This window comes from Nothoprocta perdicaria, unplaced genomic scaffold (assembly GCF_003342845.1).
Source record: "Nothoprocta perdicaria isolate Ctin4 unplaced genomic scaffold, notPer1 scaffold_73, whole genome shotgun sequence".
Taxonomy (NCBI): domain Eukaryota; kingdom Metazoa; phylum Chordata; class Aves; order Tinamiformes; family Tinamidae; genus Nothoprocta; species Nothoprocta perdicaria.
Genome location: NW_020456010.1, coordinates 2,413,966 through 2,431,491, shown reverse-complemented (window position 1 = coordinate 2,431,491; position 17,526 = coordinate 2,413,966). Strand labels below are relative to the sequence as shown.

General features: G+C 56.1%; 2 protein-coding genes across 2 annotated transcripts in view; one reads left to right on the top strand and one right to left on the bottom strand.

Moving 5' to 3' along the window:
• The window catches only part of XPO5 (exportin 5), a 28,971-nt gene extending 16,767 nt beyond the window's left edge, over positions 1-12,204 (top strand). The window contains exons 21-32 of the mRNA XM_026051223.1: positions 4,550-4,650; positions 5,261-5,357; positions 5,915-6,051; positions 6,440-6,537; positions 6,980-7,026; positions 7,417-7,511; positions 8,427-8,489; positions 8,963-9,045; positions 9,437-9,544; positions 9,726-9,863; positions 9,984-10,148; positions 10,652-12,204. Coding sequence (XP_025907008.1) covers positions 4,550-4,650; positions 5,261-5,357; positions 5,915-6,051; positions 6,440-6,537; positions 6,980-7,026; positions 7,417-7,511; positions 8,427-8,489; positions 8,963-9,045; positions 9,437-9,544; positions 9,726-9,863; positions 9,984-10,148; positions 10,652-10,792 — 1,273 coding nt within the window. The 3' untranslated portion in view covers positions 10,793-12,204. The remainder of the gene's footprint in view (positions 1-4,549; positions 4,651-5,260; positions 5,358-5,914; positions 6,052-6,439; positions 6,538-6,979; positions 7,027-7,416; positions 7,512-8,426; positions 8,490-8,962; positions 9,046-9,436; positions 9,545-9,725; positions 9,864-9,983; positions 10,149-10,651) is intronic.
• Positions 12,205-13,698: 1,494 nt separating this feature from the next.
• On the bottom strand, positions 13,699-17,371 carry POLR1C (RNA polymerase I and III subunit C). Its single transcript, XM_026051221.1, has 9 exons — positions 17,302-17,371; positions 17,151-17,222; positions 16,796-16,903; positions 16,113-16,245; positions 15,861-15,980; positions 15,523-15,675; positions 15,225-15,374; positions 14,613-14,729; positions 13,699-14,301 (listed from the first exon to the last, which is right to left on the bottom strand). The coding sequence occupies exons 1-9, from the start codon at positions 17,368-17,370 to the stop codon at positions 14,183-14,185; spliced, it is 1,041 nt and encodes a 346-aa protein (XP_025907006.1). The 5' UTR covers position 17,371; the 3' UTR covers positions 13,699-14,182.
• Between the last annotated feature and the right edge of the window lie 155 nt (positions 17,372-17,526).

Here is a 17,526-nt window from a genome sequence, read left to right as displayed (position 1 = left end):
GTGGGTCTGGTTGACTTGAAATCCTGTGCGCTGATTTAAGAGCCGCTGAAAGCCACGCAGTGATAAACGTGGCAGTGCTCCCAGCATGTTCTCCCGGTGAAGCCAGTGGGAACACAGGCTGGCGCAGGTGCCCATATCCTGTTACCGGATGTTCCCAGTCGGGAACGGGACTGGGCAGCTGGAGCCATCCTTGGCCTGGCCGACACGAGCCCATTGAAGCCAATGGGGCCCTGGGGTCGCCTCCGCTGCCCCCACTGCTGTAAATCTGCCACCCGTTTAATGTTTCCTCAACTAACATCTCTGCTCTGTGCTCAGCCCCTACCAGGCCACCTCTGCGGTCCCCCCCAGGGCAGTCCCAGCTCCCATTGCACCCCGCTTGCCTTGTTCTCTCACCAGGGTTCAGCTAAACTGGCTTTGCTGAGTGCCAAGGCCAGCGTCCCAAGGCGCCGCCCGGCACTGCCTCCGTGTGTGTCCCTGGGCTTGTGCCCCTCTAAGGCAGCCAGAGGAAGGGGTGGGAGCGAGTGGAAAAGGCAAAAATGTTTCCCACATATTTATAAATGAGGGATCTAGCTCAATGTAACGGCTGGCACTGGGGTTTTGCCAGAAAATGGGCCTGTTGGTGAGGTACTGCTGTGTGTTGTGCATGTGGACACTGGGGGATCCATCTGTGCTTGGCAGGGGCCCGCGGGGACGGAGCGCTGTCAGATGCACGCAGGTTTGTCGCTTCCCAGGCCCGTGAGCAGGGCGCTCTGCGGCCGCAAGCGCGGCCTCGCCGGGTGTGCTCTGTGGGTGCTGGGGAGCTCGGGGCTGCGTCAGGGCTGCAGCGTCTAGTGAGCAGCACGTGCTGGGCCGGCGCTTGAGCGCGCGTGGTCTGGCCCACCGGGGAGGTGGCGTTTCCCGTGGCAGAGCCCTGTGCTGCAGAGGGGCGGCTGCCTTGGCCTGTGAGCCGGGTGCAGCCGCTCGTTTCTGGCTGTAGCGTGGAGCAGCTCTGCTTCAGAGTGGTTTTGCCTTTTATCCTGACGGCCAGAGACCCAAGGGATGAGCTGTGCTGTCAGGCTTTGTGGAGCAGGGAGAGCCAAGGTTTGAASAGGTCGCAATAGACTGGATCCTTGTCATGAGAGGCTGAGGAAACTGAATTAGCCCTTCCTCTGCTGAACTCCCACTGCAGTGCTTGTAAAGCAGCAGAAATGCTGCGCCTGCCGTTGCCTCACCTCCAGGAACGTGCCCGGGCTGTCAGCTGTGGCCAGGGCTTCTCCATCAGCTCAAAGAAGAGGCTCCCGTGCAGTGCTACGAGCTAATGCACCTGCGTGGTTCAAGTTGCTCTGCTGCAGACCAAAATCTCCACTTTGGGACATTTCTGAGCGATTGGTAACATACAAGAGCAGCCTACGCTTCCCTCATATGTATCCAGGCTTTCCCAAAGGAGATGCATAAGGCTGGATGCTCCAAGAAGAACAAAACAGCTGATGGATTGAGAGCAATAGATCCTCCCTCCCCTTGATACTTTTCTGGGCTGCTGCCGATTGCAGAGGTTTCTGTGACACCTGCAGGCTCCAGGTGGTTCAGCCTGAAAGCTTCGCGATGGTCATGTCTGCCTGGAGAAGCTGGAGCTCGTACCTGGACAGCAAAGCTCACACCTGAGGCTCCATAGGACATTTTCCGTGCACAGCTTCCGAGGCCCCCCTTTTGACCTGGACTGTTGGCAGAAGCCCCTCAGAGAGGGCAGCACGGAGCTGGGCGGGATTTTGGAGCTGGGCATTCCACAGGAAGGCCTGCCCGCCCCAGGGCGCTTTTCGGAACCGGGAGGGGAGGTCTCCAGTGGGGACTCCCACTCCCGGTAGTCGCAGTGGGAGCAGGTCTGTGAGCAGGAGCTGCCCGGACAGCCCCAGGCCCCAGGCCGGACCCCAGTGGGTGACCAGAGGCAGCGSCAAGGCTCGGCTCTGAGCTAGGGTAGGGGTTTGCTTGTGCCCCACAGCAACAGCAACGAGAGGGAATCAGAGCAGGGAGGGAAACAGGACGGAGAGACAGAGGTGCTTTCCCTGCCAGCCTCTCTTTTGGTGTCCATGTTTGTGTCTCCGGTAGCCAAACTTGCTGAGTGGACACGGGGCCGCTTTGTTCATTGCTTGCAGCTTTCTCAGCGATGCTTTTCCTGACCTTTGTGGTACTCCTCTTTAGCTGGTTTCTAGCTTCTACCTCAAGTTGGCTTGAARTTTTTTCTTTCCTGAATTGCATCCGTCTCCAGCCACCCAAACAGTTTCTGCCCTTCTCTGGAGATAGCGGCCGCACAAACTGGTTTGTGCAACACATCTCTGTGGTGCTGGATGTGCCCGTGTTGCACTGCAAAGGGACTGGCTCGTCAGGCTCAGCGGATGCTTTGCACGAAGACAGGCTGCTTTGGAGCCTCTCAGGGAGATGGTGCCAGGCGTGTGGCATTAATACTGGTGGCAGGATGGCTGTGTGCACGTGGGGGCYCCGGGGGCTTCAGACAGCACAGAGGGCTCCAGCTGTGAGCGATGGTTTCTTCGAGCGTGGGCTCTGGACCGCCGTGAGGCCCGTGTCTCTAGACAGCAAAGACACCTTTCCAGCAGAGCTGTGACCATCTCTGAGAATGCATTCCCCACACCCTGTCATACCCTTTCTTGTCTTACCTGAATTATAAATGTCTCTTGAATTTTGTTTTTCCATGTGTTCTCCTGTGTAAGGGATGCCCAGGAGTGCTGCTCGCTGCTGGGAGTCTCAGCTGGACCTTGCCTAGGGGCTGCAACTTCATCACGCACAGGGGATTTGGGATTTTCGACTCCCATRGGGAGCAACTTCTTAGCCATGTTCTCTGTCACCACTGGGACCTTCCTGTAGTTTGAGATGAGGGAGCCTGGCCTGTGAGCAAATGCCTGCTCTCCCAACTGTCAGACTGGAGCAAATGCTTCAAGGGCTCTGAGTGAGGCAAGGACCATGAGAGCAGCGTCAGGACGTGACTSTGTGAGCCCTCCTGCTGGGGTCAGAGCAGTCAGGTGTCAAGGTTTGCCCCTCAATTCTGCAGTCCTTGGGTCTGTCCCAATGACTTTCTACCCAGCATAAGGCGAAGGCAGCTTTGGCAGGGAGCAGGTGGGAGATGTGAARGAGGAAAGGATTTCTGGAGCAAGGCTGCAGGAGAGCATCAAGCAGAAACACAGAGTTTGCGGCGTCAGTGGAAGAGCCTTATCCAAACTTTTGGAACCTGGGCTTCTCCCTGACTCTTGCTGAGAAATTAAACAAAGCTTCTGTCCCTTTGAGGCCTGTTGCATGGTGTTAAATCCAGCCCAGAGTGAGTGTATGAAGTGTATGTGGTTAAGAAGTCATTTGTGCAGCTCTTTTAAACAGATCTTAACGTACTTGCCTTCCTCACATGCTGTGAGCAGGGAAGTATTTAACACTTGCARAGAGAAATGGGATAGTTGCCCTTTCGGAGCTATCTTTGGCTCTCTGCAAACCCAGGCAGATGTCACTGCATTGGGGTACCAGCACTGTGAACAGAGACCTTCCAAAAAACAAAAAAACAAAATAAAAATCCCCGAATCATGAAGTGAAAGCTGAGACTCTGGACAAGGCGCTGAGGTCTGTCCACGCTCCCTCCCCGCAGCCCTTCCCACGCATTCCCCCTTCCGCTTTGGGAACCACTGCTCTAGGGGCAGATACTGAGTTGCCCTTGATCACCTCTAGCAGCAGGTACAGTGGCACTGCAGTTTTGGAGGAGGCTGCAGGATTTGTGCTGTGTGCAGCTGCGACACCCACAGTGGAGGTCTGAGGTCTCAAAGGAGAGAGGTAGGTGAGAGAGCCTCCCCCGGCCGAGTCCAGCCATGAGAGTCAGTACCCTGGCTAGGAGGGGACCCGTTTGGGCCCGGATGGCAAGAACCAGCCACCCGAGGCTGAATCGGTGCTCCCCAAGGAGGGCTGACCACGGCTGCCTCCTCATTACATYGCGTGGAGCTGTTCCCGGTTGGATGCGTTTTCCAGGGGGCACGCGTGTCTGCCACAAGTGACCTCCGTTGGACTAACGTTCTCCCTAGAGTCCCTCCAGTGCCGCCTGCCATTCTGGGGGCTGTGACCCGTCCCTGGGGGCAGTGTGTGTATTTTGGAGCTGGAAAAGCCTCTGCCTCTCTAGGGGCCTTAGGTGCAGAAGATCTTTTGAGCTTCCACAAGCTGTGTCTGTCAGTTCTTTAAAGACGGCCTCGGATCCCTGTGGCCAAGCTAACATGCTGTCGCCAGCATCCGTGCAGAATTGCTGGGAGTTTATTGCCAGCACTCGCAGCGGGCGGGGGGACTGGAGGAAGTGGAAGGGGCAGCCAGGAGCCTCAGGACATGAGGTGGAGTCACTCCACGTCTCTGTCGGATGAGCTTCCCCAGTATCTCCGCAGGCGGGGAAGGGGGATCCCATGCACACGTGCTTGGTCTCACCTTCCTCATCGTCTGCCACAGAGGAGCTGTTCACAAGCTGAAGGAAAGGATCCCACTGTCAAGGGCAAAAGGGGCTGACCCACAGCAGTATAAACCAAGTGCTCTTCTGTTACAGGACTCACAACGATCTTTACACACCACAGATGGTGGCTAAGATGGGAGAAACGTTTGCAAAGGCCTTAGACATGCTGGAAGTGGAGAAGAATGCCATACTAGGTAAGGAACTGCTTTTCAGGAGGGGTGTGTGGGATCCCGGAGCGCTCCTGCAGAGACCTGTCCTAGAGGGCACGGAGACCTGCGCTCCGGCCCTGCTTGTCTCTCTCTAGGCGTGGTACTAAGATGAGGCCTTTGGAGCCTTCTTAAAAAGAARCTTGAGTTTGTGAGCCCAGGTGGCCTTCCAGCGAGTGCAGGCATCGTTATGGCCCAAGTCTGGGCCATGACTGTGGAAGTCCGGGTTTCATTTTGGACTCTGCAGAGAGCCAAGGATGCTGAAGTTGCTTTATCTCTGTTCCTCATCAGTAAAATAAGCAGCGTAACTTCCTTTACCAGCTCTGTGGCCTGGCGGCTCTGTCTTTCCGTGAGCTACTGCACGTAAGGCCGCGAGCTCCTGGTCTCTGCTAGAGCCTGGCCAGCAGCGGGGCAGCCCTGAGGCGCTTCCCCACAGCGGGGAGCACAGACGTGTGGGGCTGGGCCTGGCCTGGACATGCAGGGCTGGGACTAAGGGCCCAGGGCCTCAGCGCCCCGTCGCCGTCACCCCACTGCTGCCTGCGCCCGGGCCTATGCACTCTCTTCCAACTAACCATGCCGGCTTTGGTCTCTCCCACAGGTCTCCCGCAGCCTCTGCTGGAGCTTTATGATGCTCCCGTTTACAAAACGGTCTTGGAAAGGATGCAGGGCTTCTTCTGTACCCTCTACGACAACTGGTAAGAGCAGCACGGCCTCCATGTACGTCTCACTTTGCACAGCTGGTGCAGAAAGACATTGCTGGGTGCAGCCCTGTTTTAGACTTTGACTTTTCAAGTGTGCCGCATTCCATAATCTGTGAAGTGCTAGGGGCAGTGGTGAGCTGCACTTAACAGTCACAACCTACCTCTCACACACACATGGACCACGGTTGCTGAAGAAGCACCTCAAAGTGTGGATCTGCATGTCCCCCTTCAACAGTGTCTAGCAGGGCTGGAATGCTCCTTCTGTATCCTCACCTGGTTTCTTTCTTTGCTTTTAATCCTGTGTTAGGATACAGTTTATCTGTTAGGATACTGTTTATCTTAAAACGTACACTTAAATGTGTATGTTTAAAGTGTTATTTTCCTGCACATGTCCCAAAAGAGAGATCCTGTGCTGAAATTTCTCTTTAACGTTTGCMTAAGAACGTGGCAACCATCTAATCTCGAAATGGTGGCACCTGCAGCCCTTGCTGGGGCCGAGCTGTGTCCCTGCTGTCCAGCAGAGCTGCACGTAACTTGCCTTTGCATTGCAGTTTCCACATCCTGGGGAACGCAGGCCCCTCCATGCAGCAGGATTTCTATACCGTGGAGGGTCTCGCCACGCAGCTCCTCAGCTCGGCTTTCGTCAACCTCAACAACATTCCTGACTACAGGCTGCGTCCAATGCTCCGTATCCTTGCGGCGCTGTTTCAGGGCACCCAGGGGAGCTTTGAGGCATGTCAAGCTTTAAAGCTACGGGCTTTCTGGCATCCGTTTCAGTATAGCTGGGCTAAGGAGGGATGTTTGGGAAGGCAGGCAAACAGGGATGCACGTGGYGTGGCAGAGGTGTCTGCCTAGCAGCATGAGCAGGCACAGCAGTGCCCTGGGTGTGGGATACGGGCCAAGGGTTTGTGCTGTCCTCATGCACCATCAGAGATGGGGATTGCCTTTTGGGGGGCAGGCGGGTGGGAGAGAGCAGGTGTTTGGCAYTGGGGTGTCTCGGGTAGATGTGACACCTCTTAATTCAGGGCTGTGACCAGGCACATGTGTTGGATCTTTCCCTTAACTGCTCTGTGCAGGTGTGTTTGTTAAACCCTTGGTCCTCTCCTGCCCCCCGGAATACTATGAAGCCCTTGTCTGCCCCATGCTGGGACCGCTCTTCACGTATCTGCACGTGGTAAGAGAAGAGCTGGATTGATGCCTGTCCCTGTGGGAATGTCGGGAGGCGTTGTCCCCTCCAGAGCCAGCGCTGCTGCCTCATGCTTTGACGCTGTCCAGGGGTCTCATGGGGCACGTTGCGCTCTGGCTGTCCCGCTGTGCGCCCTGTGCTCAGTTCAGATTGAGGAGCTCGGCCCTGCAGCACGAGCGTCTCTGCACGAGTCGTCTTGCCCGTCTCCCCTCGTAGCCACCGCGGCTCCTTGGCTCTTCGCTACAGCTAAGCAGCAATTTCTGTCCTGCTCCAAGTCGGCCTAGGAGCTGTGCTAGCAACTCTTGCAAGTGTTTCTATCAGCAGTTGTCACTACTTGCTAGTGAGGAGTGCTTGGTTCTTTTTTACACTGTATCCAGGGTAGCTCCTGAGGAAGTTATTGAATCTTCCCTTTTGTCTTGGTCTTAAACAGAGGCTGTCTCAGAAGTGGCAAGTGATCAACCAGAGAAGCCTGTTTAGGTAAGGGCCATCCCTTGGTGAGTGCTGCAAGGGGAGAGCAGGGAGCAGGCTGGAGCTCCTGGCTTTCCCGGGCTCTCCTGCCCCGGGCATGGGAACAGGCCCAGCAGCACCAGGGCCCTGAGAAACACCAACTCCTCTGGGTCCTTGACTCAGCTTGCAGCTCCCTGGTTTTGCTTTTGGGCTTGCTAATGACAGATGAGGAATTTGCTCAGCCCATCCTATTCCTGGTCACAGTTGCACTCAGCATTCCCACCCTCGCCAGGGCGGCTGGTCTTAGCTAATTCTCAGTGTCACTCTCTGTTTATCCTGCTGATGACTCACTCCTGTGCTTGGGCAGAAGGGATGCGTTAAGGCTGTGGCTCCCCTCACACTAAAACCTGTTCTCCTCAGTGAGGATGATGCTGCCGACGACAATCCGGAGTCTCAGGAGATGCTCGAGGAGCAGCTGGTCAGGCTGCTGACCCGCGAAGTCATGGATCTCATCAGTAAGTAAGCTTGGCTAGGTCCGCCAGGACCTTTGGGAAGGTTGGCGCAGAGAGGGCTACAGGAATTATCAGTTTGCAGTAAAATATACAGCTGGAGGAGATTAACATTCTGAGGAGTCCTCAGAAGCCAGATGAGTGATAGTTAACCCTGTGATAATCTTGACTACAAGCTAGTAAGAGCTCAGCTTACAACCTGCAGAAGAGCAACATTGGCTTCCTTTTGCTTTGTTGGCCTCTGAGGCTCTGTGGTTTTGGCACTGTCCCCATCGGAGTCCAGTCCTCCTTTGAGGTTCTTCCTTTGGGGTTCTTCCTTTCTGTGGCCTGGAGTCAGATACRTGACACTGATTTGTGGACAAGCTGAGCAAAGGGCAGTTTTGGTGTCAGCATTTGTCGCGTCTCCAGACAATCCCAGGGAAAGACTTCCTCACCACAAACACATCTCTTTTGTGCTGCTTTACTCCAGCACCGTGTTTTTGCAGTGTGGTTTTGAGCAGAGGGACTGGAAAAATCAATTCCACGTGGCACTGCAGGGTGGCAGCCTCGCTTCTGCCTTCCTTTTAGCCCTGCTGCTGTAAAACACTCCTTTCCTCAGCTCTAGGCTTGAAATGATTTTTGCACATTCCTGGTTCTTAGTTTAAAGCTAAGAACCAGGTTTAGTTTAAAGCAGCCACCTYGCAGCAGGTTCCACCAGAAAGGATCCTGTGAGTGGGGTGTTTCATACATCCTGTTAGAGCAATATTTGCCTTTTAGGCTGTGCTTTTGGGTTCTTCAGATACTGTGTAAATAACAAGGTCTAGGGAGAGCTGGGGGGAGCTTGAAGGAGTTGTCAGCCCAGCAGATTGTGCAGGCTGACCTCTGCGGCTGCTGAGTGAGGTAGCCCCTTCCCGCTCCTCTGACCTGCAGTATTTTTTGCAGCTGTTTGCTGTGTTTCTAAGAAAGGCGTTGAGCAAAACACGGCTGCCACTCTAGATGGAGACGGTGAGTAGATGGCTGCCTTTGCRCTTCCCCTCTTGGTGCGTGCCAACACTTTTCCCATATCCCCTAAAAAGGGAGAGTCTGGCCTGCTCCTGGAGGCAGTGGGCGCAGGGTGGAGGTTTGGCACCAAGCCCTCAGCTTGGATCCTGCCACGTTTCTTGTGTGGGGGGCCCCCCTAGAAGCCAGGCCTGGCCTAGGGCCAAGTGCTGTGCTGCAGAGCTCCCTGCAGCATGTGGGCGTCCAAGCTGCTGCTGAAGGGGAGGGCTGAGGGCACAGGGCACGGGCACAGTCCGTTCTTAGCCAGTTGGGTGCCCTTCCTGCCTCACAGCCACTGGGTGCTGCCTGTGGGGGGGCAGATGCTCTGGCATGAGGTGCCAGGGCGCTTGCTGTGTGTCCTGTCCCCTGGGGGACACCTCAGTTCTGCCTGTGCCCTGGGGGTGCCACACTCACACTGCTGCCTCTGCTCTGCCCTGCAGATGACGAGGTGATGGCCACAGACGTGACTCCTCCGGCCAGCGCAGAGCTCACTGAGCTCGGCAAGTGCCTGATGAAGCAGGAGGTAAGGGCTCCCGCTTGAACCATACCAACGTTTTTCTGTGCCCCTTGCCACGCTTGTCTGCGGTGCAGCCAGACACCACAGACACTGCTACAACGATCTAGTCAGTGGGAGAATCGTTCTGGCAGGAGCATCCCTGTTTTTAAGGCTTCTGTTAGTTACTGCAGAAGCAACACAGCACTCGAGGCTTGGGGTTTGGTGTGACGTGCAGCTACAGTGTTTCACACCCTCTGTGGCCTCCCGTGCAGGCAGGCATGGGGCATCCAGCCCCCCGGCTCTACCCTGGCCCTGTCTCCATCCTCAGTCCCAGGCTGTCTCTTGGCTCCCTTCAGACAYGAATCCTCAAGGGGGGAAATAATTSTTGTGCCTGTTTCACCTACTGACTCCTTTTCAGGATGTTTGCACTGCCATGTTAATCACTGCCTACACGTCCCTCTCCTGGAAGGATACCCTGTCGTGCCAAAGAACCACCACGCAGCTCTGCTGGCCGCTGCTCAAGCAGGTGCCTCGGGGGGAGAGGGAGAGCGGGACTAGTTCTGCACAGCGGGGAGAGGCAGCTCTGAGTGCAGGGAGAGACGAGGCTGCTTCATCCCGGAGCACCTTCTCCTTTGGGAAGAGTAAAGTGCTGGACAGAGGCAGCGGAGTATCGGTATCCTCCTGTGCTGACTGTGCCCAYTCCCCAGGTGCTCGCCGGAAACCTGCTACCCGATGCCGTGTCCTGGTTCTTCACAAGCGTGCTCAGGGGGCTGCAGATGCACGGGCAGCACGACGGCTGCATGGCAGCTCTGGTCCACTTGGCCTTCCAGATCTACGAGGCCTTGGTGAGAAGCCGGGCTCTCGGGCAGGGTGCCTGGGGTGCTGGAGCAGTGGAGCTGACGGCTCCTCGGGAGGGCAGGACAGCTCCCYTGGCAGAGCCATCCTCACCCTCCTTCTCCCTGCAGCGTCCTCGCTAYGCTGAGCTCAAGGTAGTGATGGAGCAGATCCCAGACCTCCAGAGGGAATCTTTGGAGCAGTTTGAGTCAAAACTTCTCAACCCAACGTTGCAGAAAGTGGCAGACAAGCGCCGGAAGGATCACTTCAAGCGCCTCATCGCGGGCTGCATTGGGGTAGGTGATATCCTGGCTCCTTTGACAGCCCCCAGCTGTGCCTGGGAAGCCAGTCTAACGGTACCGAGCAGGTCCCTTTCCAAACAGGAGGTTGCTGCAGCACAAGCAATTCTCAGGAATACTGAGAGTATCTTATTGGGTCTCTTCAAGAGGGAGTGAGGGCTGGGGATGGTAACCCAGGCGGAGCAGRCCTCCAGCAGCAGCAGCAGTGGGTATTTGGCCACTCGTGGTAGCAGGGGCTGGGACGCTGCTCGGTGGGAGAGCTGCAGGTCTCTGGGGAGGCTGGAGTCTGAGGTGCTGAGGCACAGCAGTGCACTGCAGTCTGCAGCAGCCTTTACTGAGATGCTGCAGTGCCTTGGAAAGACCAAGCCCAAGCTTGCCCAGAAGCCATGTGGTGGCATGGGGCCGGGGCTTGCTCATGCCCTGGTGGTGCAGGGGGGCAGCTGTGGGGCTGAGCGGGCCTGTGAAGGCGACAGTGACTAAAGCCTGTGTGTCCTCTGCAGAAGTCCCTCGGGGAGCAGTTCCGGAAGGAAGTTCATATCCGGAACCTCCCATCTCTCTTCAAAAAGGTGAAGCCATCACTGGAGACAGACATGCTAGAAAATGAGGATGGAGAGGGCCTCACTACGCTCTTTGAGCCCTGATGCAGGGATGCTGCAACCATCTCTTCCCCTTGTCTCTCCTCATAGTAAGCACATTAGGTTCTACCTGTCATCTCCACAAGCATTTACCTGAATAAAGCCCCTTACAGGTCCTGCCCTCCCTACACGCGGAGGGTGCTGGGGTGCCACTGYATCCAGTCCATTAAGCTTTTCTGATTCCTTCTCCTCCCCTCTGAGCGTTGGCCGCTCTCCATCTCTGCTTCTCCGCAGGGGGAAAGCTGAGCCCACAGCCTCAGTCAGGTAAAGCCTGGCCATGCTCTGGCCCCGGGTGTCTCCAGCTCCCCCTCTTCAGCCCGTGGTGGTGAGGAGTCATGCAAAAGGCAGAAGAGCCCCTGTCTGCAAGGGGGGCTGCCCTAGTCCTGCTCAGGTCACCACGCTCTGCAGGGAGCACATCAGACACTCCCGTTGTGTACTCGTCCCTAGTGGACTTGCTGCTGCTGCTTCCTTTTCCCCCATGGACGCTGCGGGCCTGGGCTGGGTGCCCGCCAGCCTTTGCAGTCTTAAGGTGCAGCTTTTCTTTGCAGGGAGGCAGGCACTGTCCTCACATACGTTCATGGGTCTTGCTGTGCCCCAAGCCTGAGGGAAGGCTGTTGCTCCGTGCCAGGAGCAGGACAGCAGTATTTTTCTCCGTGCCTGGTGGCACGGTGTGCTAAGTGTGCAGGTCAACAGAATCTGGAGCAGGAGCTGCCACACCTGCGCCCCGAAGGGATGAGGGTGGCCTGGTGCTGTGGAGGTGGCAGCAGCGTCTGTTTTCACCCGGTCTGCTACTTGTCAGAGGACTGCAGGGCCTGGCCGCAGGGAGGGAGGCAGGCAGGTTTCCTAATGCAGGTCACAGGGGGAAGGCTGGCCAGAAACTGGGTTTTGGAGGAGGTGGGAACCTACAAACCACTCCAGGCCCCAGAACTGGTTATTCTCACGCAGTAACTGATTCACTCAATCTACTACAACGCTAGCACAGGGGTACAGGAGCTGCAACGCTGTCCAGCTGGCAGTCCTGCCCTCCCCGAGACAGGGAAAGAAAGAAATCATGAGAGGGACAAAGGTGGTGTCCCTGCTCGGGTGGACTGGACAGAAAAGCTGGGCTTGAAGAGCGTGGAGGGGCTGAGGGCAAGAGCCGGCCTGGGGACCTGCCCTCACCCTGCTCTTCCAGCAGCCCTCGCACTTTCTCCTGGCCTCAATTTTTTTAGACTCCTCAGCTAACATAACTCCTGGCTTTAGCAAAGGCTGGGTGTATTTATTGTGTTGTGGCATTTTTAACATTCTGTGACTTCATGCTAGACACAAGGGGTTTTTTAAATGGTTTTTAGAACCTTTTTTGTAGGAATGTTTAAATCTGAAGCTGTCTCTGAACTGATTGTGTTACACCTCTGAATGTCAGTAAAGCTATTCCAGTTTCATACACGTGGTGTTGTTGCGTGTTATTCAGTTTGCTTCCAAAAAAGCTGCAGCCTTTCTAAGGCTCATTCATTCCTTATCCCATCTGCTACACGGGAGGCACCTTTGCTAGGGATCAGTGTAAACGGGGAATGGTCACATGCTGACAGGAKGGGGATGCACCCTCCCACCCTACCTAAATAAATTAGAAGACAAGGAAAAATATATATTTACAAGTATTAATTGATCTGTCAGAGCTRGTTTCTCTACTGCAGCGGGTGAGCTCAAAGCTGGAAGGGTACATGTTTACAGAGAAGAACCCTTGGACATGGCTACAGCAGACAAAGCACACCTTGAAACTGCCAGGAAGGGCACGTTCCAGGGTCACTGCCTAACGCTGAATGCAGGGGCTTGTAAGGACACATTAATAAAGGGTTTGTGGTACCTCAGGAGCATCCGTCCGTAGGAGCTGGCAGCCTCCCTCTCCCTCGTCAGGGTTAAGGAGTGAGTTCTTTCTCCTCTCTTTCTTCCACTGGGATAAGGTTGACTGAAGTAGGGCAAAGAGATGAGCTTGGCCTCCAGGATGCTGCTTTGCTGCATCACTGTTTCCCAAGCAGCGGGCTTGGGTCATCCCACGTTTTGCTGCCTCTTAGAAGATCCTGGTGTTCTCACAGGAATTTTTGTTCTCTGTGGTTGGAAGCTTTCTAAACCGCTCCAGCTTGAATGACATTCCTACACCTATTAGTGATCAATCAGGGTCAATTCTTCCCTAACTTCCATTCAACATGTACCAAACAAGAAATTCTATGTAAATACAGGTATTTAGTGCTGGTGGCTAGGAAATACTCTGGAATAACCAAAGAAAGCCCTAGAAAGCTGCCTAGGCTGCTGCTGTAGCCTCCAAGCTTCACCATAGCTGTTTCCAGGAGGAAGAGCTAGCAGCAGTGCTGTAGCTGAGCTGTTCAGCCTTAATTCTCTCAGCTTACCCTTTCGGTCACCCTAGAAGATTATTTGTTTTGTTCTTGCAAGAAAATCCTCCTTTACAACTAACCAGAGCAGAAGACCTCCAAGACCTGAACACCTTTCACTTGCTACTTGCCTGCTACAAAATCTTCTCCTGAGGYCCAAGCTGCAATCCAGCTCACATGGGAAGCTGCTTCCCACTTGGTTAAACTGGTCCAACTATAAATTACTACTTTTATAAATTCTRTACTTTATAAAATAATACTTTATAAATTACTAGGAGTGGTAAAACCTGGATGAAGGTGAGGAACTCCTAACCCCAGTGCTGGGCCAAAGGAAGTTTCTGGAGGTGAGTGCCGGCCCCGCTGACTCCTCACACGCATGGGCCAAGCACTGTGCCATGGGGCTGGCTTCATCCCAGGCAAGCGAGGGCCCGAGGGAGCGCTGCGGCGGCAGGAGCGCTGAGCCAGGCACTGCGGAAGGGAAGCCTGGCTGTTTGACCCCAACACCCTTAAGAAGAATGAAATTAGGTCCCGCAGGATGGTCGGTTCTGCAGCACAGAGACGGGGTAGTGCAATAGCCAGCAAAGACATGGGGGAAGCACCCGCTGTGCTGCCCTTGCCAGGGAAGCAGCCAGTTTCCCACCAGTTACCTGCTGTCTGGAAAAAACCTGGAAGCAGAGCCTGAGTCTTCAAGATAGCACAATAGCAGAGGACAGYCCTGGTATGGGGGCCAAATGCTGCCTGTGAGGACACTGCTGTTTCTGTCCCACTCATCTCTAGGCCTGCTGGCACTTTCTTCTCTGTATATTAGGGTTTATAACTGCTAACAGTACAGAGGCACATAACCATTAAAAAATAAAGCCTTTAAGGGCTTCTCCTCAATAAGTCTCATTACAAACACAAAACAAACACAAGGAGATGGTCCAATGGTCCTGGGAATCTAACAAGCAGATGGATCCCAGAGCTCTTGCCTGCAGAGGAAGATGGAGTCCAAGGCAGCAGTGGAGAGTTGTACTTCTCGGCCGCAGCCCGCTCACTCCATGGGCACAGAGTCCAGCTCATTCAGGAAGCGCTGGCACTTCCCCATCAGTATCTTGATGGCTTCGCTTACCAGCACGTCGGGAGGCAGGATGCCCGTGGATTCCACTGAAACTGCAGGGACACAAGTCAGCACCGCCACGCGCCTCAGCCTGCAGCTGCCTGCAGCCCTTCTGCCCCTGCCCGTACACGGCGCTCCTGTCGGGCTAAACCCCCCAAGCAGAGAGGTTACAGCAGCAGCCAGCAAGAGGCACGCACCGAAACAGCACCCAAGCTCAGGTTCAGCCATCACCCACTGGCGCCAAACACACCAGAGCTAACGACTGGGGAAGGGCAAGGAGGGCAGAGAGCAGTGCAGGCCCCGTCTCTGCTCATGCTGCACAGAGCAGAAAGGCTCCCTGCTCCGAGCAGAAGGGCTCACTTACAGATGTAATGATTCCGCACTCTGGCCAGGCGCACGAGGTTTTTCAGACTCTCATGACGGAAAACCTCCCTGCTGAACGTGTCCAGCCGGGCGTTTGCTACTCTTGCCACTTTCTTTCCTAAAGCAAAGGAGATGAAACAAGCTGGGCAGAAGCAGCAAAGAGCAACACCCACATCCCACAACCCAAGGACACCCCAAACAAGCGCTCACCCACCAGCAAAGGCTGGGAAGTCACATATGTAAAGAATTAGCACATCCTCAACACAAAACTCTGACACGATAAATGTGCAGCTCCAGCACAAACCCAAAACTTGTACCCAAGCACCCCACACTCAGCTGCCCACTGCCCAGTCTGACACACAAYGCTCGGAAGCTGCAGTAGGCAGCCCCAGGGCTCTGCAGACAGACATGCAGTACCTCAGCACCCAGCCCAGCTCACCCACAAACACGTTTGCACGTGACAGCCCCTCATCCACAAAACCAAGTTCAGCTGCCAACCAGGAAGACAACATCACAATGTGGTTTTGTCTGTACAAGGCATGGCTCTAGTCTCCGATCATTCTCTGCTAAGACTCACAAGGAACAAGGCACTTTAGAGCAGTGAATGAAGTACCCTTGATGTTCTGGACCTCAATGACTCCAGGGGAGAAGCACTTCTGCAACAACTCAGCTGCCTCATCCTCCACAGGCTGCAGGAGCGTGATGTCAGGAAGCAGCCGGTAACTCGCCGTGGCCACAGGAGAGAACTTGGCATGGTCCTTACCTGCGCAGAGGGCAAGGGTGAGGAGAGACCCCGCACAACAAGAGCAAAGAGCATGACCAAGGAGGGAGCAAGGGAGCCACCTCCGCCGCCACACACCCGTGCCCCGGTCCGGGCACGCGGGCACCCCTGGCCCCCAGCCACAACTCACCGATGCCCTTGACGCAGTGCATGAGCACATCTATCTCCTGGCCAGGCCGCAGCTGCGCGATGAGGATGTCGTCGTGCACAGGTCGGAAGTCGGCATCAGGGAAGAGGTCTGGCTGGTTCCCCAGGGGCACCCACGTCATGTGTTTGCTGTACACTGCCAAGAGGAGCCACAAGCATCAGCCTCGGAAAGCAGCTTGCCGCAGGACTGCAGCTGGCAAAAACGTGGTTGGGCAGAATAAGGGAATGGGCGCTCTCTGCTCATAGGATCCAGAGAACAGACCAGCTCCTGTCTCCCAAGAGAAAAAGAGCACGCGTTTTTAGGACGTGGCAAGACCTTACCTTTGTGATTGATGTACAGCTCGTTGGGGTCAGATGACTCCTTGGCTGCCTGAGGGTTTCGGCTGCATTTTATTTTCAGCTGAAACTGCAGCGTATCAATTTCTGTCCCTTCTTCATCTCCTGGAAAAGGAGGGAATTGCACAAGTCTCTGCAGAATCACATTTCTGCTCAGTTTACTCAACCCCCGGATTCCTATTTTGAGGGCAAGCCTCAATATTTCTATTCGATCAAAGGGACACCCATGTTTCTCACCTTGGTTTCTGTACTCGAAGAGTCGAGGGTCAGCCCGGATAGGGATAAGGCCCAAGCGATGAGCCAGAATCTCATCCTGCACAATGGATGTGTTGTTGTACACAAACACCTTCTCTACGGCCATCGTTGGCACCTCAAGGAAAGGAGAACAGATCAAGTCAGTAAAAGACGCCAGTTCAACCATAAACAAACAAAATATCCACCCAGAACACTTGTTTTCACTGCTCCTTCCCTCCCATCAATAACTGCACCGCAGGCTCTTCTCACTAGTATTTCTGTCAAATCAGCCCACCTAGTACAAGCATGAATGAGATCTCCCTCTATCCCGAAAGATTAATGAGAGCGGGAAAAGTGAAGCACAGGCTAATCTACAGCCACTACAGAGATGCCAAGTACCGTRCTCTCAAAGAGCTACAACTGCTAGAGCTTGTGCAGCTCTGGCCCTTGCTCTCTGGACCCCTGACACACACACACAGTGTTTTTACTTCACGTCTAGGGCAGATTTGACGTTCYACGGGTCAGACAGACAGAGGACAGACCCAGCACAGAGCCCGCTTCCATGCAGAGCCCAGCACTCTGGCCGGGGCCCCRTCCCCAGGCCCTGCCGCAGCACCCAGCAGGCCGCAAGAGCCAGGGGAGGGCTGGCCGGGGCGCCCAAGCCCCGGCGGGCCCCAGGGCGCTACCTCGGCCAGCAGGATGCGGCGGAAGGCGTTGGCGATGGCCGCGTCRATGCCCACCATGTCGAACTCCAGCGCGTCCTCCTCCTCGCGCACCACGTCCACGCGGAAGCCCTGCGGGGGACACGCGCCGCGTCACCCCGACACCCCAGCACCCCCCAACGGCCGCGCGCGGCCGGTAACCGACAGCGCCAACGGCTAACGGCCGGTAAGCGACAGCGTCAACGGCTAACGGCCGGTAACCGACAGCACCAACGGCCGGTAACCGACAGCGCCAACGGCCAATGGCCGGTAACCGACAGCGCCAACGGCCAACGGCCGGTAACCGACAGCGCCAACGGCCGCTCCGCGCCGCGCCCACCTCCTCGAAGCGCTGCTGGTCCCAGGCGTCGTCGTAGCCGGGGTAGTTGCCGGGGAAGTCGGTGGTGTGCACCTGGAGGGGCAGAGGAGGGGGCGCCCGTGAGCGCGGCGGCGGCGGCGGCGCGGCGGCGGCGCGGGCCGCCCGGACTCACGTTGCGGACGCCGAACTCGCCGAGCACCACGCGCTCGCGCATCTCCTCCGCGCGCCGCCGCGCCGCCATGGCCGCCAGCACTGCGCCTGCGCGGCGCTCCGCCCCGGTCACGTGCCGGGCCCGGCCCCGCCCAGGCGCGGCGCCCCGCTCCGCGCCTCCCCGTTGCGCCCGCTTCCCACTCCGCCACACTCAACATGGCGGCGGCGCCCGCCCGCGAGCGCGCAG